General features: G+C 43.9%; 3 protein-coding genes across 4 annotated transcripts; 2 read left to right on the top strand and 1 right to left on the bottom strand.

The window, feature by feature from the left end:
• Positions 1 to 1,360: 1,360 nt before the first annotated feature.
• Positions 1,361 to 17,324, top strand: tmod4 (tropomodulin 4 (muscle)). Its single transcript, XM_064948310.1, has 10 exons — positions 1,361 to 1,470; positions 11,537 to 11,718; positions 12,221 to 12,377; positions 12,845 to 12,967; positions 15,387 to 15,479; positions 15,590 to 15,720; positions 15,874 to 15,981; positions 16,108 to 16,251; positions 16,479 to 16,623; positions 16,922 to 17,324. Exons 2-10 carry the CDS (start codon positions 11,611 to 11,613, stop codon positions 16,942 to 16,944), a joined length of 1,032 nt encoding a protein of 343 aa, XP_064804382.1. The 5' UTR covers positions 1,361 to 1,470; positions 11,537 to 11,610; the 3' UTR covers positions 16,945 to 17,324.
• On the bottom strand, positions 17,304 to 21,105 carry scnm1 (sodium channel modifier 1). Of its 2 annotated transcripts, none has more exons than XM_064948312.1 (8): positions 21,013 to 21,105; positions 20,344 to 20,414; positions 20,130 to 20,218; positions 19,936 to 20,030; positions 19,711 to 19,811; positions 19,464 to 19,615; positions 19,230 to 19,362; positions 17,304 to 19,025 (listed from the first exon to the last, which is right to left on the bottom strand). In XM_064948312.1, the coding sequence occupies exons 2-8, from the start codon at positions 20,355 to 20,357 to the stop codon at positions 18,902 to 18,904; spliced, it is 708 nt and encodes a 235-aa protein (XP_064804384.1). In that variant the 5' UTR covers positions 20,358 to 20,414; positions 21,013 to 21,105; the 3' UTR covers positions 17,304 to 18,901. The 2 variants fall into 2 exon arrangements, with proteins under 2 accessions (XP_064804384.1, XP_064804383.1); XM_064948311.1 differs by lacking the exon at positions 21,013 to 21,105 and adding an exon at positions 20,611 to 20,768.
• LOC135522235 (lysM and putative peptidoglycan-binding domain-containing protein 1-like) lies at positions 21,030 to 25,192 on the top strand. Its single transcript, XM_064948313.1, has 3 exons — positions 21,030 to 21,212; positions 21,409 to 21,725; positions 22,765 to 25,192. Exons 1-3 carry the CDS (start codon positions 21,030 to 21,032, stop codon positions 22,949 to 22,951), a joined length of 687 nt encoding a protein of 228 aa, XP_064804385.1. The 3' UTR covers positions 22,952 to 25,192.
• The last annotated feature ends 492 nt before the right edge of the window (positions 25,193 to 25,684 follow it).

Below are 25,684 nucleotides of genomic sequence, written 5' to 3'. Positions count from 1 at the left end.
TGATTTAATTCAATAGTAAACCAACCTTTTTCATACTGTATCTATTGTTCACTCAAAAGGGCGGAGAACTATGAGAACTAATCATAAGGAACAGAAGAATGCAGTCTGGTAACATTGTAACATTTTCCCTTTCACATGTGTGCTGTAGGATACACACGTACAATACAAATATGCCAAGCATGCCATATATGCTGTTGTTTTCTTAACTGGGTTGGGATCCTAGCAACCCAATACAACCTGAAAACATCATACTATCAGAAAAAACCATCAAACACCAGAAACTACCAGAAGCATCATATTAACTCTTAATAATTAGGACACATTCAACTTTGAGTATGTGCTGCCACCATGTGGGCATTTCTTAAACTGGCCCTTGCACCGGATGTTAAACCTGCTGTAAAGGAGCACCATGAATCTGGCAAGCAAGACTACAGAACCAACTGAATATAGCTTATAGAGGCACAATTACATCTTACAGATAGGCCCAGTACAGTTATTGGTGCTTAGCCCACAGTTCTTCACAGTGAAGGAAACATGCATCGACAAAGAGAACGAATCAAAGAACTTGAAAGGATGGCAAGGAATATATCTACATAAGGGAAGAGATAAAGACTGTAGTGACAGTTATTAGAACCCAGGTCTAAAATCCTTATCCTGTCCCTTAATCTCTTCCTAAAAATATCAACTGACCATAACACTGACCCCTAGAGCTACTTTGTGAAGCTTGCATTAACCCTCCTGTTCACTAACGCTTAGGTAGCCAACCCCTTGGAACTCTCCTCCATGTCATTTTCTATTTGTTTCAGGTCACTGGAAGTTCACAGTTTAGGCCACCCCAGTGTTGGTCAGTAACATGGATTCATCTGATGACCCTATTGGACAAGGAGGCCCCTCTCATACTCAAATCACATGTTGTCTCTAAATGCAGTAACCTAGCCTAGCAGTATTATTAAAGTGGAGTCTGGGATGGAGATGTTGAGTAAAGGTACGATAGGATTTATGAATACCGCAGAGTACCACTGTATACTGTCTTAACTTGATAAGCTGTAGTTACAACTTTTGTCAGAGATTCAGAAAGCACCAGTAGATGTCCCTGTTACCTACTACACTACACACCCCTCTATTAATTGAGGCACTGATTAGCACATTGGCATCGCTTAACTCCCTCCCTCCCTCTTCCTCTTCCTCTTACTCTGCTCAGTGATTCACAGTCACTCTTGCAAAGCCAGAATAATAAAATGCTGACCTCTCAAAGTGCTGCCAGTATCCCTGTCTCAGCATAGAAGGCTGTACAGCGAGAGAGGAGAGGGGAGGGGGGGATAGGAGAAGGGAGTGGAGGGGAGAGGAGGGGAGGGGGTTATAGAAAAAAGAAAAACGGTGGGAGGGGATAGAAAAAAGAGAAACACCATTCTCGGGTTCCAACAGCAGGCTTTGCCTTGTAGAGGGCTCCAGCACTGCAACTCTGTGAAGGTAGGTGGGAGGCTGCTTCTCTCTCAACTGTGGGGATACCGTTGGCATGAGGGTGGCCCTTTCTTTAATCTCTCTCTCTCCCTCTCTTTCTCTCTCTATGTGTCTGCTTGGGGCTAAGCTTTACCCAATGTGCATGTGTTTGTGTGTGAGAGACTGTGTCAGAGACAGAAAAGTTAGGGAGACGAGTATGTGAATATAGTTTGACAACATTAGAATTGAACAACTTTATAGCAGGTTAATTTCATCCAACATTGGGTTTATGTTGGTATTGCTTGAATAATTAACTTTGACTGTAGAAGTTGGTGTGTTGGTCTTCTAATTGCCTTGGATTATTTTGTCCATGACTTTGACAGTTGACAGTTGGGTATTTCCTATGGGAGTCCAGTGCTCTGATGAAGGTCGACTGACCAACGCTCAGCCAAAATGAAATACATTTTCATCTGACTGGAAGTATGCAAAGACTTCTCCCTGTTTCTTCTATGGGAGTCCAGTGAAACCCTAAGCTAAAGTATTGTCACTCAATTGAAGATCTTTTGCTGGTATGCTGTGGTTAAGTCATCTCATAGCTGTCTATCACTATACACTTTTGTGGTGTTGTCTCAGGGGATGGTAGATTTAAAGGGGTGTCCCTCACCCCCACCCCCCCTCCCAGCTAACTTCACTGCAACACATGGCGTTTGAATAGCTGTGTTGGCTGAATGAAGTCGTCTCTGGGGCCAGTTGAGGCTGATTTGTGTTAAAGTCTTTAAAACAGGCAAAAAATGTGTCTTCACCGTGGCTAACGATGTGGACTTACGGCATCTTAGAGACGCATTGGAACTGAATTACAATGCCCTTGAATTGCTGTAAAGATACATTCCCACCTATTCAATAGTTCGTACTCTTTTCTGAACAGTTGTTTGTATTTGAAAAACAATTCCATTGCTTTCAGGCTATGAAAACTTCCATATTGGTGTGTTGTCATCAAAACATGTATTTATGGCAAATGGCAAATACCAGTTTCTTCAGCAAAATAAAAATATGACCATTAACATTTTTCAGGTAACTTTGCATCTTTCCCCCCCCACAATTCAATTGAACAACCCTCCCATGTTGGACAGTAGAAGATATTCTCAGTCATGTTGCTTTTAGTCCTCCAAGTGGAACTCCAGTGTGGGGTGAAGGCCGCAACACAAGCCGGGGAAGATTTACACCGTTGGAAGTAGCTGATCTGTGAAGCTAAAATTAAGTTGTGGTTGATTTGGAACTTGTGCAGTAAGACCTGGAGGAGTCAACCCGCAACTAGTGTGAAATCTTCTAATGTGTCAACCGGAGGAGTGACTCACTGCTTTGACACTTAGGGCCCTCTCTCTAATGATCATTCCAGTTTCACCCAAGTCATGTGGCTTGTCTGTACGTACAGCCATTTTGGACTGTACAACAAGACAGTTGTTTTGTATGAGTTGTTGGAACTTTGTACCTCTCAGAGACTTGGATTTTGTGGGATCATGAACTTGGAATGGGACATCACCATACAGATTGTGGACCCTTTATTTGGTCCCAAGGCTCCACAAGATTTTAGTGGACCTGCACAGAGTAGCTGAGATTACAAAGTGAGAGTGAGAGTTGTCAGAACCAGATGCCACCAGTGGAAAAAGCAGAGCCTCTCCAACACAACATCATGTGACATCATGGCCACCATGCCATGCAGTTGATGGGAAATTAACTTAAAGCCATGATGAATATAGGGGGATGCATCAGTTTGGTGGTCCCCACTCCTCTCAACAGGTGTGCTCTGTGTGGCTATCTGTGCAGCCAGGTGTCAGTTTCCTGAAGTTTTGATTGGCTAAACAAGAGGTCCACCGAGCGGCACAGGTCGCTGAAATTTTACTAACCAACTCCTCAGATGGTTAGCGGCCACAACTAAGATAAAGCTGCTTGAAGTGGTATGTTGTTTAGTAGTGGGTAGTCATGAAATAACTATCTTTCACAAGAGAATCTCTTAGCCAGTGATAACCCAGATAAAGGGAAGGGTTGGGATTCCGGATGGAAAGAAATGTCCTGATCCAGCTGGCGTTGACAGGTGACACTGTTCCGCTCAGATACTAGGTTGGTTCCCATATAAACCCAATGGGAATACTATGGACAGGTGTCTGCGCACTACTTTACAGTATGACGTCTCCCAGAATATTAAATATGCTCATTAAATCCTGAATTCTGATTGGTTAAAAGCGCATTAAAATGACACAATGAATCAAAACATGGCATTCTGCCTCTTGACCACTTATCAAGCCCATTTGTCAGAAGTCTTTTAAAGGTTTCTGATTGAACACTTGTTGTGCTGAATTGGTATAGTCTCATTCATACACAGTAAAACCTCTGCACTTGGTAGTGTTGTATACTGAGGCCAGGGCGTTGTAAAACTCAGAGCGATAGTATATGCAGCCTATTTATTCAAACAAACCTCATGGGCTCAAGGGTTTCGGTGCAGTTGAATCAGGAGATTCATTTTTGGATGTTGCCCTATTGTTTTACAACTTCATTGGGCTACATTCGGGAGTACGTTTGTCCTCATCTGTCCATACAAATTAGAAAAGGAGAAAGCTGTGCTGCTTTTGCATCCAGTCAAGTCCAAGTTGTTCCTGCAATGTGCAAGAGAACAAACTAAATGCCAAAGCTTCTTGGCACTACGCCTTAATCAGGGAAACACGTGAACTAAAAGGTACATACAGTTGTTTGCTCCATAATTACCTCCATCTTTTTTCACACTCAGCTGTTTGATCCAGTGTTTGTGTCATTGGCTTAACACATTAGAGCTGCACTGTGCTGACGAGGTGTCCCCTCCACTGAACACAAACATACATGGACACATACCACACTTCAAGTTATTATACACACACTATACCGTATTTCTGTGGTAAGAGTATGTTTTACTGTAATTCTAAGATAGCTCACTAATTACGACATGGCAACACACACACACACACACAATCACAGTGTGTCTCAAAAGACTTACCAATTTTAGATGTTCTGTCAAAGTGTATTGTCATCACCAGAGCCCTATTTACAGGTAGACTAAGCATTCTGTGAAAGCAGTCTATTCGTTAGTCACAAGGTGTGTGGGTGTTTGTTTGCAAGAAGTCACAAGATGTGTGTGGCCACTCTAATAACATTTGACATTGTAACTTGATCAAGGGCTACAAAGCACACCACTGCAGAAAGGAACAAGGTTAGACACAACAATCAGCTGCTAATGGACGTGTTCAACACCCAGGACATCGATTTAAAATTGATGGATGCATTTGGTTTTCTGTTATTGACTTGGGGTGTTAGATTGCCAAACACTGACTTGGGCTTCTCAGTAACCCTTGAATAGCTATCATAGAACTGTTTCGGTTGCAATGGTAGACGTACTGTCTTCATATAAAGGTCAACTTTTGTGTTTGATTTACTATATACAGTGCCTTGCGAAAGTATTCGGCCCCCTTGAACTTTGAGAACTTTTGCCACATTTCAGGCTTCAAACATAAAGATATAAAACTGTATTTTTTTGTGAAGAATCAACAACAAGTGGGACACAATCATGAAGTGGAATGACATTTATTGGATATTTCAAACATTTTTAACAAATCAAAAACTGAAAAATTGGGCGTGGAAAATTATTCAGCCCCCTTAAGTTAATACTTTGTAGCGCCACCTTTTGCACCTTTTGCTCCATCAGGTTTTCTTCCAGAATGGTCCTGTATTTGGCTCCATCCATCTTCCCATCAATTTTAACCATCTTCCCTGTCCCTGCTGAAGAAAAGCAGGCCCAAACCATGATGCTGCCACCACCATGTTTGATAGTGGAGATGGTGTGTTCAGGGTGATGAGCTGTGTTGCTTTTACGCCAAACATAACGTTTTGCATTGTTGCCAAAAAGTTCAATTTTGGTTTCATCTGACCAGAGCACCTTCTTCCACATGTTTGGTGTGTCTCCCAGGTGGCTTGTGGCAAACGTTAAACGACACTTTTTATGGATATCTTTATGAAATGGCTTTCTTCTTGCCACTCTTCCATAAAGGCCAGATTTGTGCAATATACGACTGATTGTTGTCCTATGGACAGAGTCTCCCACCTCAGCTGTAGATCTCTGCAGTTCATCCAGAGTGATCATGGGCCTCTTGGCTGCATCTCTGATCTCTGATCAGTCTTCTCCTTGTATGAGCTGAAAGTTTAGAGGGACGGCCAGGTCTTGGTAGATTTGCAGTGGTCTGATACTCCTTCCATTTCAATATTATCGCTTGCACAGTGCTCCTTGGGATGTTTAAAGCTTGGGAAATCTTTTTGTATCCAAATCCGGCTTTAAACTTCTTCACAACAGTATCTCGGACCTGCCTGGTGTGTTCCTTGTTCTTCATGATGCTCTCTGCGCTTTTAACGGACCTCTGAGACTATCACAGTGCAGGTGCATTTATACGGAGACTTGATTACACACAGGTGGATTGTATTTATCATCATTAGTCATTTAGGTCAACATTGGATCATTCAGAGATCCTCAGAGAACTTCTGGAGAGAGTTTGCTGCACTGAAAGTAAAGGGGCTGAATAATTTTGCACGCCCAATTTTTCAGTTTTTGATTTGTTAAAAAAGTTTGAAATATCCAATAAATGTCGTTCCACTTCATGATTGTGTCCCACTTGTTGTTGATTCTTCACAAAAAAATACAGTTTTATATCTTTATGTTTGAAGCCTGAAATGTGGCAAAAGGTCGCAAAGTTCAAGGGGGCCGAATACTTTCACAAGGCACTGCAAGTGGTTAGGGTCAACAATTAGGGTCAATTCTGAAAGCATTTCCTAAAAAGAGCCATATGAAATGGAATGCAGATTTAAAATTGAAAATGTAGATGGATTTGACCCTACACTTGATAGGTGCATTACTCATACCTATGAGTCACCTGTTTCGCCAGAGTTATATACAGTATGATATTGTTGTGGTATTTCCTCCACTGAGTGCCAAGTCTTTGTGTTTGTTTCATGGTTGAGCTCATCTCTCGCTTGAAACTGACCTCAGATCTGTGTTGTGTCTCTATCTGGGCTTGTCCACCGGTGGGTGTAGAGGGAATACGGGTGGGGCCGCAAGCGGGTGTCAGCCAGTGATAAATAAGGGAACGTATCCCTCTGTTCCGCTATCCTCGCCTCTGTAACTCTATACCCCTAGCTCACCACATTGGAACTAAGAATAGCAAAGAACCTGCACTCTCTCTCCCTCGCTTTCACGTTTTCTTTCCTTGTTCCTCGCTCTCTCCCTCTCCCTTTTGAATCCATAGCTTCAGTTCTATAGGAGTGTGTTCATTTCAGTTCAGTTTCCGGGGGAAAAAAGGAGTGCTAGGTTAAAATGTTGCAGTGTTTGTGTGTTATGGCAGTGCTTATTTGTGCATTCATGTGGACAGCAGGGTTCTCCAGGGAAATGTGTGTTTATCACTGGAAATACAGTTATTATTACCATCATACCGTCAGAGGCAACGCTGCGGACTGGCAACAATAATACTCAATGGAGATCATAATATAAAGGGTGCATACTGGCGGCAGAGAAGTCAGGCGCAGGAGAGCAAAAACTGTGTTCCAACGGAGGAGTTTAATAATAAAACCACCGTAAAATAGAACAAACAAACAATGGGTAACAAAACCCGTCACACACCAACATACGTGCACAAGCACTTACAATAAACAATTCCGGGCAAGGACTTGGGGGGAACAGAGGGTTAAATACACAATATGTAATGATGGGATTGAAACCAGGTGTGTGGGAAGACAAGACAAAACAAATGGAAAATGAAAAGTAGATCGATGATGGCTAGAAGACCTGCGGCGCTGACCGCTGAATGCCACCCGAACAAGGAGAGTCATCGACAGTACCCCTCCCCCCCTTGACGCTCCAGCAGCTCGCCGACACCGGCCCTGGGGATGACCCGGAGGGCGAGGCGCATGGCGATCCGGATGGAGACTATGGAACTCCCGCAGCAGTGAAGGGTCCAACACGTCCTCCACCGGAACTCAGCAACGCTCCTCCGGACCATACTACTCCTAGTCCACGAGGTACTGAAGGCCCCTCGCCCGACGCCTCGAGTCCAGTACAGAATGAACGGAGTACGCCGGGGCCCCCTCGATGTCCAGAGGGGGTGGAGGAACCTCCCGCACCTCAGACTCCTGGAGCGGACCAGCCACCACTGGCCTGAGGAGAGACACATGGAATGAGGGGTTAATACGGTAATCGGGGGGAAGCTGTAATCTGTAACTCACCTCGTTCACCTTACCCGAGGTAAGGCTGATTGAGACCCCCAGACGTTACATGAACGCCCTCCAGACTCTCGAAGTGAACTGGACCCCGATCAGACACTATATCCTCAGGCATCCCATAGTGCCGTAAACAAGGCTTCCGCAGACTGTAGGGCCGTAGGGAGACCGGGCAGAGGAAGGAGATGGCAGGACTTAGAGAAACGATCCACAACAACCAGGATTGTAGTGTTTCCCTGTGATGGGGAAGATCAGTCAGGAAATCGATCGACAGGTGTGACCATGGCTGTTGTGGAACGGGTAAGGGGTGTAGCTTATCTCTGGGCAGGTGCCTAGGAGCCTTACACTGGGCACACACCAAGCAGGAGGAAACATAATCCCTCCTGTCCTTAGCCAAGGTAGGCCACCAGCACCTCCCGCTCAAACAGCGCACTGTCTGACCGATCCCAGGATGACCAGAGGAGGGTGACATGTGGGCCAAACCAGCACGAACAGCAGACGGGACGTACAGACGCCCAGCAGGACACTGGACGGGAGCGGGCTCTGCACATAATGCCTGCTCAATGTCCGCGTCCAGCTCCCACACTACCGGCGCCACCAGGCAGGAGGCGGAGAGTATGGGAGTGGGATCCATGGGCCGCTCCTCTGTGTCATACCGCCGGGACAATGTCTGCCTTCACATTCTGGGAACCTGGTCTGTAGGAAAGGGTGAACACAAAACGGGTGAAAAACATGCCCACCTCGCCTGGCGAGGGTTCAGTCTCTTCGCTGCCCGGATGTACTCCAGATTGCAGTGGTCAGTCCAGATGATAAAAGGGTGTTTAGCCCCATCAAGCCAATGTCTCCACGCCTTGGCCTTGATGACAGCCAACAGCTCCCGGTCCCTCATGTCATAGTTTCGCTCCGCCGGGCTGAGCTTCTTCGTGAAGAAGGCACAGGGGCGGAGCTTCTGTAGCGTACCTGAGCGCTGAGAGCACAGAGTACAGCTCCTATCCCAGCCTCAGACGTGTCCACCTCCACTATGAACGCCAAAGAGGGATCCGGATGGGCCAGCACGGGAGTCGAGGTAGACAGAGCCCTCAGTTGACCAAAAGTCCTGTCCGCCTCAGCCGACCACTGCAAACGTACCTCGCCCCCCTTCAGCAGTGAGGTAATGGGAGCCGCTACCTGACCAAAACCCCGGATAAACCTCCGGTAGTAGTTGGCAAACCCTGAGAACGTGGTGGGAGTTGGCCAATTACGCACGGCTGAAATACGGTCACTCTCCATTTCCACCCCTGAGGTGGAAATGCGGTACCCTAGGAAGGAGACAGACTGCTGGAAGAACAGGCACTTCTCAGCCTTGATGTACAGGTCATGCTCCAACAAGTGACCAAGCACCCTGCACACCAGGGACACATGCTCAGCGCATGTAGCGGAGTATATCAGAATTACATCAATATACACCACTACACCCTGCCCGTGCAGGTCCCTGACAATCTCATCTACAAAGGCTTGGAAGACTGATGGCACATTCATCAACCCGTACGGTATGACGAGGTACTCATTATGCCCTGAGGTGGTACTGAAAGCTGTCTTCCACTCGTCTCCCTCCCGGATACGCACCAGGTTGTAAGCTCTCTTGAGATCTAGTTTGATGAAGAAGCTCACTCAGTGCATTGACTCAATCGCTGTGGCTATGAGTTTCCATAGCCTTCATCTCCGCCTGTGAGAGGGGATACACGTGACTCCTGGGAAGTGCAGCATCTACCAGGAGATTTATCGCACAATCGCCCCGTCGATGGGGTGGTAATTGAGTCGCCTTCTTTTTGGAGAAGGCGAGAGCCAAATCGGCATATTCAGGGGGAATGCGCACCGTGGAGACCTGGTCTGGACTTTCCACCATAGTGGCACCAACGGAAACCCCTAAACACCTTCCCGAGCACTCTCGCAACCACCCCGTGAGAGCCCTCTGTTGACAAGAAACAGTGGGGTCATGACAAGCTAACCAGGGTAGGCCTAGCACCAGGGGAAATGCAGGAGAGTCCATAAGGAAGAGACTAATTCTCTCCTTGTGACCCCCCTGCGTCACCATGCCCAGAGGAGTGGTGGCTTCCCTAATCAACCCTGACCCTAATGGTCGACTATCTAAGGTATGAACGGGGAAGGGCACAGCCACGGGAACAATGGGGATCCCTAAACTATGAGCGAACGATCTATCTATAAAATTCCCAGCCGCGCCTGAATCGACGAGCGCCTTATGCTGGGAGTGTGGGGAAAACTCAGGAAAAGTGACAAACAAAAACATATGTGCAACAGAGGGCTCTGGATGAGAATGGTGCCGGCTCACCTGGGGTGACGTCAGAGCGCCCTGCCTGCTGCCTCACTACCCAGAGGAACCAACCCGGCACTGACCGGCAGTGTGACCTCTGCGGCCACAGACGGAACCCCCTCTGGTCTCCCTGCACACCGCCCCTCCCAGCTCCATGGGTATTGGAGAGGGGGTGGAATGGAACCAACAGACCACGATCTGAATGTTTGCGGGTAGCCAGCAGGTTATCCAGCCGGATGGACAGGTCCACCAGCTGGTCGAATGTGAGGGTGATGTCTCTGCAGGCCAACTCCCGACGGACATCCTGGCGCAGACTGCAGCGATCAATGGTCGATCAGGGCCCTGTTGTTCCATCCCGGGCCGGCAGCCAGGGTCTGAAACTCCAGGGCAAACTCCTGGGCTCTCCTCGTCCCCTGCCTCAGATGGAAGAGGAGCTCACCTGCCGCTCTACCCTCGGGTGGGTGGTCAAAGACTGGGTGAACTCCTCAAACTGGTCCAAAACCGCATCTCCCTCTCCCCACACGCCGTTGGCCCACTCCAGGGCTTTCCCGGTGAGGCACGAGACGAGGGCAGACACCCTCTCACTGCCCGAAGGAGCTGGGTGGACAGTTGTCAAGTATAGGTCTAGCTGCAACAGGAACCCCTGGCAGTTCGCAGCCGTCCCATCGTATTCCTGGGGATGGGAGAGATGAATCCCACTGGGACCAGGAGAAGGAGGGGTGCGTAATGGAGACCCCGGTTGTGCTGGTGGAGGCGCTGATAGAACTCCCTGTCTCTCCCAGCGGTCCATTGTCTAGACAACACGGTCCATGGCGGTGCCAAGATGGTGGAGCATTGCAGCATGCTCCCGGATGCGCTCCTCCACCCCTATACCCGGGGTACCTGCTCCTGCTGACTCCATATAGTTGGTCTGGAATTCTGTAAAGGGTGCGTACTGGCGGCTGAGAAGTCAGGCACAGGAGAGCAAAAACTGTGTTCCAACAGAGCCATTTAATAATAAAAACCACCATAAACTAGAACAAACAAACAATGGGTAACAAAACCAGTCACACACCAGAATACGTGCATGAGCACCATAAACAATTCTGGACAAGGACATGGGGGGAACAGAGGGTTAAATACACAACATGGGAATTATGGAATTGAAACCAGGTGTGTGGGAAGAGAAGACAAAACAAATGGAAAATTAAAAGTAGATCGATGATGGCTAGAAGACCGGCCGACGCCGACCGCCGAAAGCTGCCCGGACAAGGAGAGGCATCGACTTCGCCGGAAGTCGTGACACATAAGTTGCTCATGAGAGTAAATAGTAAATTAAAATAGTTTGTGTGCTTAAGGCCTAGCTACCCAGGTTCTGTCACACTGGCTAGTCCTAATAGGACACCAACACATAGTATCCTTCACTATTATTATCTGAGAGGTCATATCTGTCAAGATCTGTCCAATCTGTATTCCTGTCTCACAAGTGCATCCTCTCCTTTCTCTTGCTTCTCCCCACAGAAAGTGCCCTGCTCTACCCCAGGGGTGTGTGGTGTGTTTGTGACCCAAGCTAGGAGCCCAGCCAGCCTGCAGATATGTCAAAAAGCGACCCACGGGACATCGACGAGGATGCCATCCTCAAAGGGATGAGCCCTGAGGAGATAGAGGCGCTGGAGTGTGAGCTGCTGGAGATGGACCCCGAGGTACTGAGGGCCCCAGAGGGCCCCTTGTGGCAAATAAGGGAGTTAATTGTAGAAAGGATAACTCCAGGGACTCAAAGACTGAGGTATCCACAAGGCTCATAGTATAATAATAATAATGTACCATTTAGCAGACACTTTCTATCCAAACGCGACTTACATTCATATGTGCATACATTTTACATGTGAGTGGCCCTGAAAACTGAGCCCACAATCCTGGCGTACCTTACACAACAGATTCACTGATACACCCAGAACACCAACACAACTGAGGCACTGCCAATAACATAATCCCCATGTTACCTTGACCTCGGACATTGTAAGACTTACTTAGGAATTTCCTGGTGATTACACAGCTTTATACTGTAGTTACAAATCGTATAAATCCATTTTCCAACATCTCAAGAACCACAGTCTCACACAACCAGCTACTAGAACATCAGAGGATTCAGAACTCTTTGTACAATGTCCACATGCCCTCTGACCCCTACTGTTTCTGTCCCAGAATGCCATCCTGCCAGCCGGGTACCGCCAGCGTGACCAGACCAAGAAGAGCCCAACGGGGGCGTTTGACCGTGACGCCCTGCTGGATCACTTAGAGAAAACAGCTCTGGAGCACGAGGACAGGGACGACCTAGTGCCTTTTACTGGCGAGAAGAAAGGTACGGTACACTACATTACTGAACAACACTATTGACTCCACTACTGTAATTTTAGCGGTTTGTGTAACATTGATATGGAAATGAGATGCATACAATTATACAATAGAAAATGTAGTTTATTGGAGTTTATTCACAAAGCCCATATAAACCAGGGCTTTCTTAGTGTTTTCAGAAACAATCCAAATCATTGTTTTACTAAAACAAAAACAAATCCACTGTAAGGGGAATATTACAATCATGTCATTCTTTAGAATCTCAATAGAAAGCTATATGATACAAGATACATACTGAGAGAACAAAGGTTTTCCCCTGGTGCTATAGGTACTGTTTGTTTACAGTCTGCTCATGACCCCTTGGATACTAGTTTCCCTGACAGGTCCCTCTGTATGTGTCTTTCTCTCTACTTCTCTCTCTTCTCTCTCTCCCTCTCTCTCTCTCTCTCTCTCTCTCTCTCTGTCCCTCTCCAGGGAGAGCGTTTGTTCCTAAGGAGGGCCATGGAAAGATCCCCGACCATGAGCAGATCACCCTGGAGCCTGAGCTGGAGGAGGCTCTGAAGAATGCCACAGACGCTGAGATGTGTGACATCGCAGGTGAGAACCTATCCATTTTTTCCATTTTTGTCATTTAGCAGACCTGCCGCCCTATCCCTCTCTGTCCTTACATTGTTTCAATGTGATGTTGCCCAATACTCCCAGCTGGTATTAAATAGAACATTGTGGCCCCGCCCGCGTTGTGAGAAAACAGCCCATGGTTATCCTTGGTTACCCCATTGGCTCACAGCAAAAACTTGACCTTTTTCAAAATCTTATGCCTGGGGCCGGCCCTGTGTAATGTTACCCAATTGTTTACAGTGACCCTGGCCTATTTTATTATCTTGTCATAGGCCCATATTATTCTATTGCTCATTGGTCCATAATATTATTGTTCCAGTGCTTCACAGACCCAATCCCACACATACAGACATGCAGAGACATGGGATGTGGGACATGGCATGGGGGGGCTCCAATTCCCTGCGCTCAGCAGCAACACGAAAATAAGCTGGTCAAGAGCCACCAAAAGAAGGGAGGAATGGAAAGAGGGATGGGGAGGGAGTCAAAGACTTGTCTGTTGGGTAAAGGTACTATATCAATTTACACCAAACAAGAGGCAACCTTGTTTTAAACGTAATTAATTGAATCAACATGGTTAAATTTTTTCCAATGGAGATGTTAAATGCTGGAACAGATATTTTGGTCTCATATGCAGTCATCATTTACAGTGCCAACCCGATTTGTTGGTTGTTTTTAAACTCACACTGTGCTTACTTCATATCAATGCCTAACAAGGACTGCATAATTTACTGCATCTGCAAAATGTGCTCTCTGACATTGTTTCAAAACAACAAAGTTATTTATGGTTCAATTTGATATAGGCGATTTTCACCCAAAAAACACACGGTACATTTTTTGTTTCCCAATGATATCTAATTCGATGAGAATTCACGCCTCAACCTCTTTTGAGCTACACAACCATGTGAGACCATAACACCCTTATTCACATATCATTCAGAGTATGGCCCAGAACAAACACTGTTTATCACAATAGTTAAATTCCACTCCGTATCCACCCACGGTGCAGGGGAGCCTCAGTCCGAGAGGCAGGCCTCCTAACTGCTTTTCCTTTAACGGCAGAGCCACAGCCACAGAGCATAGGCGTAAGGAAAGTGACAGTGGGGGAGTTTGGGGAGTGGAACTGTGTGTCCACATAGATTAGCCTGTCATTAACCCCCTCACCGAGAACACAGTTTTGACCCTGGAGGGAGTCCAGATGAGGATTAAACTTTCGTTAGCCTCTGTCACTCTTTTGTTTGGGGCTGGATCTGAGTCCACAATAGCATAGCTGCCTGGCCGGCTCCACCAGCAGCAAGGGAGGGAGAGGGACTCAGTCAGTTGAGATTTAATTGATGCTTTTTATTCACTCTTAATAATACTGATGGTATTTGGGGAATTGTGGTTATTATTGAGAGGCTGGGTTGTAAAGCTACTGTAGAGTCAAGCATGGTGACATTGGCACGTTTGCACCAGACCAGCTGTCTCTGGATCCCTGTCTCCTCACAAGGCCTTCCCTCCCATAATTCCCAGCCTGCCCAAGGTCGGAGCCCGTGGGCGGTGGGGGATTGCTGTCACAGCAGTTGGTGTGTGACACAGTTTGGTGGCGAGGGGCCGTCTTTAATGAGACTGTGAGAGAGATATTCAAAGTGCTGCCCTCTACTGGGGATTTGAGCAAAGCAACAGCAGCTCCAGTCCAATATTTTTAGGAGACCATTGTTCTACGTCCCATCTTGTAAAATTAGCAGTGCTTAGCTGTGCTAACTCACCCTCATATTTGGAATTTAAAGTACTTGTCCCCAGGGTGTGGTGTCAAACTGAACAATACAATGGCCTCTGTCTATGTATGCATCTAAATTAGGGGCCAAAAAACCATTCATTATGTTTGCCCATTTTCAGTTAGAATAACATTGGGCTTGGTGTGTCTGCATGGCTCGCATTGTTTGGTTTCATAACGTCCTTAGGGCCTGGAGGCACTGCGATTAGAGACAGTGACTGCAGCTCACTCTGTGAGAACTGAGGAAAGGCTACAATGTCCTTATCTGGTCAAGCAGACACACAGAGTAGGCACGTGCATAACATGGTAAATACTGTACCTCATGATACAATGTACTGCACAGTGTTGGGTGTATACTGTAAATGTACAATTCAGTTGTTGAAATAGATACACCTCTCTACATGAAGATATGTAGAGTATAATTGAGATTGGGAGACCTGCCTGTCAAAACAATGCCCTCATAAATAATTGCAATCACATACACTCTCAGTTTAGTTATAATGAAGGCCTTGTGATTACTTACTGGGACAATAACATGCTAAAGGTCTCAGCTGACAGCTACCATTAATTATGTTGAACTGAGGAAATATTACTGGATGATGAATGAGAGTTACAGATATATAAATCCGTCCCATTTCTTTGCAGCTATTCTGGGAATGTACACACTGATGAGCAACAAGCAGTACTACGACGCCTTGGGCACCACTGGTACCATCGCCAACACAGAGGGCATCAATAGTACGTATGAAGAGGTTGACCAGTAGAGCAGAACATACCTACTACGGTATTCAGTATATTACATGTTTAGGAAAGTCTTACACTAACCTGTGATACTCCTGTGCTTTCAGGCGTAGTAAAACCAGATGTATTCAAGATCTTCCCAGACGAGCCCCCCAACCCCACAAACGTGGAGGAGACCCTTCAGCAGATCCAGAAAAACGACAGCAGCCTGTTTGATGTCAACCTCAACAACATCAAGGTGAAGCCATGTGGGCTTTAGAACCTATGGTCTGAACGTACGCCGTGACCAATTCGACAATGGAGGATGAGATCACTTGATGGTAGCATGTAGCCTTGTGTGTTATGGCGTACTGAATCAGCATAAAGTGATTGACATCTGTCTGTCCTGTAGGACATTCCCATCCCAACTCTGAAAGAGATCTTTGAGGCGATGAAGGGCAACACTCACGTGGAGTATCTGAGCATTGCCGCTACCCGTAGCAACGACCCCGTGGCCTATGTGAGTACATCTTTCTCACCCAGACTAGCAACAAAGAATCTTCATTTTCACATCCTTATTGTAATTTTTCACCTGTTACTAATGAATCTGACTCTAGTAACATACATGTGTCTGTGTGTGAATCAGGCTGTTGCTGAGATGCTCCAGGAGAACACCACTCTGCAGAGTCTTAACATCGAGTCCAATTTCATCACCTGCGAGGGCATGAATGCCATCGTCAAGGCCATGGCCAACAACACCACACTGACCGAGATCAAGATTGACAACCAGGTTAGACACCCATACAGAAAGTATGCTGTAGTATGAATACATACATTTGAATAGTGCTACATACTGTATGTAAACAACTGAATATAAAACACATTTCCTGAGTTCCTCATAAGACATTAAGACGATAGAAAAAACTATAATAAACTTATAATATGACAATGCTGTGATTTTGTGTGGTTATGGGGTTATTGAAGTCCTTTTCATCCTTTAACCCACCCCACTCCTAGAGACAGAAACTGGGGGACTCCTGTGAGATGGAGATTGCCACCATGTTGGAGAACAACTCCAGCATCGTAAAGATTGGCTACCACTTCACCCAGCAGGGGCCTCGGGCTAGAGCAGCCATCGCCATCACCAAGAACAATGACATGAGTGAGTGTCTTGAGAATGCATGCGGACTGTCAATTATTGTATTTCAGTTGTGCTTCGTTTAACATGGTCAACTTTAAAGTGCTTGACATTCTTCCTGTTAGGGTTTTTGTGACCAGGCTGTCATAATACCCTCAGAAAGTGGCTATAATTCTGACATAATGACAGATTTTTAGTTCATTTTTAGTTGTCCTAGGTGTTCTACATGTTCTAACCTGTTACTGAGGTGTTTCAGCTTTCGGATGACCATTGATAATGTACTCTGGCTGACTCATATTGTTCCTTTTCTTTCTCTATCCAGTTCGTCAACAGAGAGTAAGATGAGATGAGAGTGGAGCAACGAGATTGCGCTCACAAGACGCAAGCCTATCAATTCAGCCCCTTGGACCTAACAACTCAAACAACTGCCATGGACAGCTTTGTCAATGGGGCGCAACAAACCCTCTGTGCTCCTCACAAGGCCGGGTGTTCATTTCTATGTCTGTGTCCAAGCTTTCCATTTCATTAACCACAAACAGCTTTTTGTAGACCATTGAATTCATCATAAAAGCATTGTAAAAAAGTGTTGTAAAGTGTCATTTATGCTTCTAGACTGTGCCATGAAAACACACTCAGAAAATGACTGAACTCCTACATGGTGGTGGTGCTACATCTACGAAAAGAAAATCTGTAAATACTTTAAATAAAATGTTTAAATAATTGTTTTAATGGGCTGAATGTGATATTTTTGCCATTTCATCACCTCATGTGAACGTACATAATATTCAACATTCATAATTTCCATGGTTCAAAATTCAGAGCTGACACAAGGTACAAGCAGATACAAGAGTATACCGTGTGCTCCGAGATCTTGAGAATCGGAACAATTCAATACCTCATTGAGCCTGCCGGATCCCCAAACCTCCTGACTTATTTTTACTCCCCCCATTGGGAATGTAACCTAGTCCTCTGGGCTTGAGTTACCCTTCCCAGAATATACCAACTTTTAAAAGGGTCTGAAGGGGAGGGGGCACCCATATGCACCCAAGGAGACTCGTGAGCCTTCACCAAACAGCTGCTAACCTCTGAGGATTGTCATAGCATTGGAGTGGCTCCCATCTCCATCTACACATTCATTGTATACCTGTATTAAGCAATTGGTTTTGATTATCACGCTCAATTTAAACAACATTTATAATTTCTTGTAAAGAAATGTCACCTAGCAGGTTTTGAATAAATTGGGAGATGGGTTTTGAAACCCTGATTGCAGTGGTACAGCTACATCCATAAAGAGTGACATTTGGCACAGGGATCAGGCTTGTAATGATTTAAGGTCAGTATTGCCATACCAGATGCTATTCCTGGGGTTATTTATTCCCCTTTGATCATTCAGCCACAGCAAAGTGCATGTGTATTTATAGTTATGTAGGGTACCAAGCTAAGTATTTAGCGACTGACCTGGTATACAGTTCTAAGTTAAGTAGTGCTTTATTTTACTCCCTTGTATCTGGGTTATTCAAACAGACATTGAACATTGTGGCTCGTCAGCAATGGAGGACAACTGTTTTGCTTAGTCATCTAAAAGTACAAGTAACATGATAGAATCAACATGACTTAATGCATTGACAATTTAACTCCATAACATCAGTCTTGATGACACATAAGACTGCATCGACACAAGAGGTCAAAACTGTCAACAAACACTCCAAACATCTTGTGGAAGTCACGCACTGAGCTCAAAAATAATGACCAGGTACTCCGTTTTTGCCACACTTTAACGTCATCATTTAAAACTAACTAAGTCCACACGCTCCCTTTCTCTAGGTTATCCAATATATAGTGGTCTAGATTGGTCACAAATGAGAACCTTCTGAATAATGTTAACAGGTGGCTCCACTACCAAGATTAGCAGTAATATTGTCCTATATGCTGTTGATTTATGGTAAACTCACAGAAGCATAGCCTTAACAGGGGAGGTGTTGGACCTAAATAAAATGGGCAAACGGAATAATACAAAGGGTGCTGAGAATCAATCAAAGCATTGTCTCAAGCACCAATGCATCTTCCCTGAGATAGGGAAGCATGGAGGCAGTTCAAAGGAACAAAGGAAGCATGGAGGCAGTTCAAGATGATCTAGTACTGCTCTTAGTGTTGTCATTACCGCAACAGAGTGCACTTCATAACTGTTGAGTCAACGGATGTATGTCCAACCGGGACATTTTTGTCAGCGGCAGGGTTTGAGGAAAGGGTTAAGGATTGTGGGAAGGTGGTGGTGTTGATCTGGTCACTGCTGCTCATCTCGTCAGCCCTCTGTTGAGTCAGTGGGGGGAGAGGATGGGAGCAATGAGGGTTCCTCTTCATCCGAATCAAACTCCACATTCTCATCCTTTACCCACTGGCCACTCCTGTCTTGCAGCCATCCCGCACTGAGGCAGAAAGTGAAAGAGAGGTGGTAGAAAAGTGAAGATGGCATACTGACCTCTGGTGGTGAACTTACATAACTGCAGCCTTCACATTTGAAAAAAATGACACTTAAAATATGCATGAAGCCAGTGAGAAATTTGAATGAAATGACAAATGCTGATCAGTGGTGAAGCTGAATGAGTCAAGACTTTCTAGGTACACAGTACCTTTTCAATTTAAGGTAATGCTCCATCTCTCTCCTCCTTTGAGCTGTCATAGGTTCCAACTCCTGGGTCGCTGTTGGCTGAGACTCCTTACACACTTCATTATTTCTCCCGATTGGACACGATCCCTGATTGACTAGTGAGGATGAACGGCATTGAACAAAAGGGTTAGAGGGGAGAACAATCATTATAGATTTGTAATAGGATAACGTTATTAACAATAAATCTAGACTTTACCTGCTGTATTACTGTTGGAACTGGGTAAGGACATGATGTCTGTATCTCTTATCGTCTCCACTGACGTATGATGTGGTGATGATAGTCTTGTGCTGGAGGGGCTGATGTCACAGTCTGGAATGGAACTAGTTGATCCTTTTTCAGACTTTGTACTGGAAATACATTTCAAAGGGGTCTATGAACATGTGATTGTAATGATGTGTAGGGTACTACTCCACAATAACATATCACTTTCAGCATAGAGTACCTTGTCTTTTTGTGACAACTGTTGTATGGCACAGTCTTCAATAAGGCGTGGTGGGTAAGTTTACGTGTCTGTGTCAACAGGGGGGCTGAACTAGAGGGTTCCTATGGGGAAAACAAAAAAACAACATGACACATAGTCAACACTCCAGTTTACATTAGTCTAAAGCCTCAGGTTTACAAAGATAAAATATTTCACTGAGTAACCGAGCTAGTTATATAGCTTTACCTGTTGGCTATCTTCAGCTTGAACATAGTTTTCATGTTTTCGTTTAGATATCTCATTTTTCAGTTGAGTTTTCTTTCCATAAAACCACTTCATCCCTGGCAAAGAAAGGATGAGTGTTGGTACATTCAGCTTTCACAGATGGTTTTGATATAGCTTCCTGCTTGGGAAAACAATTGATCATTCATATGTACCACCTTCGAGATGTCTTTTCCCCTTTCTGTGTACTGTCAGCATGTCAACTGTATCAAAAACAGGGCGGTATGAACACACAAGGCAGGTGTATCTGAAAGGGAATTAGGAAAAAAAATACAGATGCTCATGATAAGTGCTTGCTCTGCCAAATAAAAACAACACTAAGATCTGGGTAAGGATTAATTCCAGTTGATAGAAATGATGCCGGTGCTTCACCTTCCATTTTTCATCAAGGCTGCCTCATCCTCTGGAATGAAATTGGACAGGAGATCTGCAACACGCCGTTTCTGGGAAATAAATAATTAACGTTAGCTAGCTACGTTATCTAACTAGATACATACTTGGTTAGCTAATATGAAACAGTACAAATGACAAACTTTACCATATAGCTAGCTAAAGTGACGTTTGAATCAGTTATGTATGGTCACAAGCTGCTCCATTTGTCCAAACTGATTTATGTAAGCAACTAGTAAGATGGCTTACCTTGAGAATATTCAATTGACTCTGATCATTGCCATCTCTTTTAAACGACATTTAGGCTTAGCTAAATATATTTGGTAGTTGAAGGTCTTTATTTGCTAATAGCTAGCTACTCCAAACATCTTCAAAACCGTTTGTAATTTAGCTACTTCCTGCTTTCAGCGAGGAATTATGGGAGTTGGTCATACCACGGCAGCCATGGAAACTAATAGCTGCCTGAATAAATCTTTATGGTAAATTTTTGTTTAGAAGCTAACTAGTCGACGGGATAAGGTAAACTAGCTACATGTACTTTAACACTCTTAGCTAGCACCTCCCTATAATAACGATTATACGGGTTTTCTAGTTGTATACTCGCATGGTAGGCGATTTAGCTAGCTGGCAAACTATTGCTAGTTAGCTTACCAGTTACAAGCTCCACCATGTTCCACGGGGAACGGGCTCCTCTTTCAACCAGTGGAGACGGTCTAGTCCCCGTTAACCGCACGAGGTCATACGGCAGTCTTGTACAATCCAACCTTTCTCCGGTACGACAAAGACGAATTGAACACCTAGTTCAACCAGGAGAGACGCTGCAAGGACTCGCGTTGAAATATGGAGTATCCGTGAGTAGCTATACAATGGCATTGACATTCTTCCTAATTGTTTGACTATTTTTAATGTTTCCCCAGTAGACAGTTTGTCAGTGATGAGTTTTTATTGCATGACAACTCAAAATTGGTAATTTGTAGGCTTTTGCTATGGTGATAGATTTGTTTTACCTTCATAAACTCACATTCTGCAATTTTCTCTTTTTAACAGATGGAACAAATCAAAAGAGCAAATAGACTGTACACGAATGACTCGATATTCGTAAAGAAGTCTCTTTCTATCCCTGTGCTGTCAGACTACAACAGTGATGCTAATAGTGGGGTAGATGTGACTGAGGAGGACTCAGGCCAGGTACAGGACAGTACAAGTACAGAAGGCTCTACTCAAAATGGGAAGCCAGTGAACAACTCTGAAAAGACACAAGAAGGCATATCAGAACTTTCTCCAATGAATTTCTTAAAAAGGATGGATCGTATGATCAGCCAGTCCAAGCAAGCTGTGAAAAGATGCCAAGAGGGAGAAAAACGGTAAATTCACCCAGATTCATTCACCCACTTCATACCGTACTATTCTGTCCTGTCATAAACTAGTGGTCAGTCTGAAAGTCCTTAAAGATGCACTATGCAGAAATCGCTCCACCAAAATCCAATAGTTTTCCTAATTTCAGTTTGTAACAAAACAAGCACATATATTGTGGAGAATCATTGTACCATCTTAATTAACTGCTGTGAAATGTCTTTTCCATGACCAAAAATATTGTATTTAGCTGTTTGAATATGGTGTACAAAACTGAAAGAGAAAATATGCAAAAAACGAAATTTAAGAAAAGGAAGCATAGAAATAAAGAACAGATTTACAGGTTCTTAGATTTGCTTTCAATGAGAATGACAGATCTATAACACATTTCTATTTGAATTTGGTCAGTTGCCCAAAACGTTTGCAGCTTTAACTTTGATGAAATGCTAATATCCATTTAAACATGTAGGGTGTCAATGTGATGATGTCATGACATCAATAGCATGTTATTATCAGGGGTTCCCAAACGTTTTTGTCCCTTGACCCCATTATGATATATATAAAAAAAATGTGCCACCCCACCATGTAAAAAAAAGGTATGTAATCAACGGCCAAATGTTTCCATTTTTTAATTGGGGCTAAGACAGTCTATTGCAAATCAGTCTGATAGTATTTCAATCTGAAGGAAGTATTCTTTGAAGTGACATGCAACAGAAAGGTATTGGGAAGTTCAGAAGATGATCAGGAAATATTTTTGTATGATCTTCTGTGTAAAAAAAAAGAAGAAAAAAAAGTCTGATTTAGTTCCTTGTCTTGTCCACTCTTAATGATTAATTTGTGGTCATTGTAGAGGCAAACAAAGTCTTATATTTGAGTGATGGGGTCATATCATTTTGAAGCTTAAACGGTTCAAAATATGGAGACATATTTGTAGGAAGGAACTGCATCTAGCGGCAACAGCAAGTTTGGGAAACACTATGTGCTTAGCTCTTCATATAATGATTTTGTCAAACTTCTGTTTATTTCACCTGTTGGGGTTTTCCATCACAGATTGACATCTTTGGAAGCTTGTACCACAAGCAAGACAACAGACCGTCGATTTACAAGGTCAAACAGTGCCACGGTCGTCACCTCTCCCAGAATGCATCAGCAAGCCATACATGGTGCATTGCCCCTCACCATCACCAAATGCACCAAGAAACTGAGAGAACGAGAGGATGAGATCTTTGAGTTGTGATTTCATTGCCTCTGTCAGGCAGATCATGGGACACATGTACTAATGCATAAATCAAAGGGATTGGCCGCCAAGCTAATCTGGCAAAACAGATTTAGGAGAGTTCTTATTTTCACTAACGAGTAACCTGCTGCTCTATGGACTTGGTACTTGAAAGTTGGTCGTTAGCACTGTTGATATAATTGTTTTGCTGGGAGAATGAGTTTCATTTTGACAATACACTACTGGTCAAAAGTTTTAGAACACCTACTCATTCAATGGTTTTCTTTATTTTGACTATTTTCTCCATTTGTAGTGAAGACATAAATTATAAAATAAAACATATGGAATCATGTAGTAAACAAATCAAAATATATTATATATTTTAGGTTCTTCAAAGTAGCCACCCTTTGCCTTAATGACAGCTCTGCACACTCTTGGCATTCTCTCAACCAGCTTCATGAGGAATGCTTTTCCAACAATCTTGAAGGAGTTCCCACATACGCTGAGCACTTGTTTGCTGCTTTTCCTTCACTCTGCAGTCCGACTCATCTCAATTTGGTTGATGTCGGGGCATTGTGGAGGCCAGGTCATCTGCACTCCATCACTTATTGGTAAAATAGCCCTTACTCAGCCTGGAGGTGTGTTGGGTCATTGTTCTGTTGGAAAACAAATGATAGTCCCACTTAGCCCAAACCAGATGGGATGGAATATCGCTGCAGAATGCTGTGGTAGCCAAGCTGGTTAAGGGTGCCTTGAAATCGAAATAAATCACAGTACCACCAGCAAAGCACCATAACACCTCCATGCTTTACGGCAGGAATTGCACAAGCAGAGATCATCCGTTCACCCACACCTCGTCTCACAAAGACATGGCGGTTGGAATCAAAAATTTGGACTCCAGAACAAAGGACAGATTTCTACCGGTCTAATGTCCATTGCTCGTATTTCTTGGCCCCAGAAAATCTCTTATTATTATTGGTGTACTTTAGTAGTGGTTTCTATGTATCAATTCAACCATGAAGGCCTGACTCACCCAGTCTCCTCTGAACAGTTGATGTTGAGATGTGTCTGTTACTTGAACTCTGAAGCATTTATTTGGACTGCAATTTCTGAGGCTGGTTACTCAACTGAACTTGTCCTCTGCAGCAGAGGTAACTCTGGGTCTTCCATTCCTGTGACAATCCTCATGAGAGCCAGGTTCATCATAACGCTCTATGGTTTTTGCGACTGCACTTGAAGTAACTTTCAAAGTTCTTGAAATGTTCCGTATTGACTGACCTCCATGTCTTACAGTAATGATGGATTGTCGTTTCTCTTTGCTATTTGAACTGTTCTTGCCATAATATAGACTTGGTATTTTACCAAATAGGGCTATCTTCTGTATACCACCCCTACCTTGTCAAAACACAACTGATTGGCTCAAACGCATTAAGAAGGAAAGAAATTCCACAAATTAACTTTTAAGAAGGCACACCTGTTAATGCATTCTAGGTGACTACCTCATGACGCTGGTTGAGAGAATGCCAATAGTGTGCAAAGCTGTCATCAAGGCAAAGGGTGGCTATTTGAAGAATCTCAAATATAAAATATATTTTGATATCTTTAACCATTTGTTTGATTACTAAATGATATGTTATTTCATAGTTTTGATGTCTTCACTACAATGTAGAAAATAGTGAAAGTAGAGAAAAACCCTTGAATGAGTAGGTGTTCTTATACACTACCGGTCAAAAGTTTTAGAAGACTTCTTATTAAATAATGAACTATTTCCAAGTTATTTCAAGATGTAGTACATTGATTACGTATTTTATATTAGCCATGTCCAGAACAGCAATGGTCGTCCGTTTACTACACAAGACGAGAGTCAGAATGTGGCACTTTGGAGTTGTGTTTGTATGTTAGTGTGATCTTGTAACTCTCCAAGTTATGTTTGGCCACAGGCGCAAGATCATGTGAGTTATGCTTCCTCGTCGTGTCTTATGCAATGTCAGAAATGTGAAAAATATGCAAGTCTTGGAGAACAATAGAAGTTGACTCTAAAAAATATATTTATTATTGAAACCAATGTGAGTTGGTATAGCCTAGTCTTCATTGGGTGTTTGTTACAATTATGCATTGGTGTACATATTTATTTTTAGAAGAATACTGAGCAATTGCACTTTCTTTTTCTAATCTTGGCACTAGGTTGTAGGCAGTGGTAAGGTTGTATGTATTGTATTGTTAACACTGAATTAGCCATACTCAATTAAAGTGTGAAACTTGTTGGATCTCCTTGCTATTTGTTGCTTTTCTGCTGTTTAAGTAAATCTAGACGTGTAGTTTAGAAGTACAATATATATTTTATGTTGCCTTTAGTTATTTCAGAAGCATTTAGACTGGTTACTCTTTATGTGATTTTACCGTTGATTCACCAGTTTGTCCCTTTTTTACCCAGGTATTTCCATTTTGCCCACTACCTACTGTACCAGTCAAATGTTGGACACACCTACTCATTCCATGTTTTTTTTCTTTATTTTTTTAAACTATTTTCTATATTGTAGAATAATAGTGAAGACATAAAAACTATGAAATAACACATATGGAATCATGTAGTAACCAAAAAAGTGTTAAACAAATCAAAATATATTTGATATTCTTCTATCCACCCTTACACTTGATGATAGCGTTGCACACTTGCCATTCTCTCAACCAGCTTCATGAGGTTGTCACCTGGAATGCATTTCAATTAGCAGGTGTGCCTCGTTAAAAGTTCAT

This window comes from Oncorhynchus masou, chromosome 30 (assembly GCF_036934945.1).
Source record: "Oncorhynchus masou masou isolate Uvic2021 chromosome 30, UVic_Omas_1.1, whole genome shotgun sequence".
In the NCBI taxonomy this organism is placed as follows: Eukaryota; Metazoa; Chordata; class Actinopteri; order Salmoniformes; family Salmonidae; genus Oncorhynchus; species Oncorhynchus masou.
The sequence above is the reverse complement of the archived record's forward strand: the minus strand, read 5'-3'. Positions and strand labels throughout refer to the sequence as shown.

What these genes read in the sequence shown, in the direction of transcription:
- tmod4 (XM_064948310.1), top strand. Translation starts at nt 11,611, where the DNA reads ATGTCAAAAAGCGACCCACGGGACATCGACGAGGATGCCATCCTCAAA. An exon ending in TGCTGGAGATGGACCCCGAG is followed by an intron (nt 11,719 to 12,220) that starts GTACTGAGGGCC and finishes TTTCTGTCCCAG; the next exon opens with AATGCCATCCTGCCAGCCGG. An exon ending in CACCAAGAACAATGACATGA is followed by an intron (nt 16,624 to 16,921) that starts GTGAGTGTCTTG and finishes TTCTCTATCCAG; the next exon opens with TTCGTCAACAGAGAGTAAGA.
- scnm1 (XM_064948311.1), bottom strand. Translation starts at nt 20,661, where the DNA reads ATGTCGTTTAAAAGAGATGGCAATGATCAGAGTCAATTGAATATTCTC. An exon ending in AAGCTGAAGATAGCCAACAG is followed by an intron (nt 19,812 to 19,935) that starts GTAAAGCTATAT and finishes TTTTCCCCATAG; the next exon opens with GAACCCTCTAGTTCAGCCCC. An exon ending in AGTTGTCACAAAAAGACAAG is followed by an intron (nt 19,616 to 19,710) that starts GTACTCTATGCT and finishes ATGTATTTCCAG; the next exon opens with TACAAAGTCTGAAAAAGGAT.
- LOC135522235 (XM_064948313.1), top strand. Translation starts at nt 21,030, where the DNA reads ATGTTCCACGGGGAACGGGCTCCTCTTTCAACCAGTGGAGACGGTCTA. An exon ending in CGTTGAAATATGGAGTATCC is followed by an intron (nt 21,213 to 21,408) that starts GTGAGTAGCTAT and finishes TCTTTTTAACAG; the next exon opens with ATGGAACAAATCAAAAGAGC. An exon ending in TGCCAAGAGGGAGAAAAACG is followed by an intron (nt 21,726 to 22,764) that starts GTAAATTCACCC and finishes TTTCCATCACAG; the next exon opens with ATTGACATCTTTGGAAGCTT.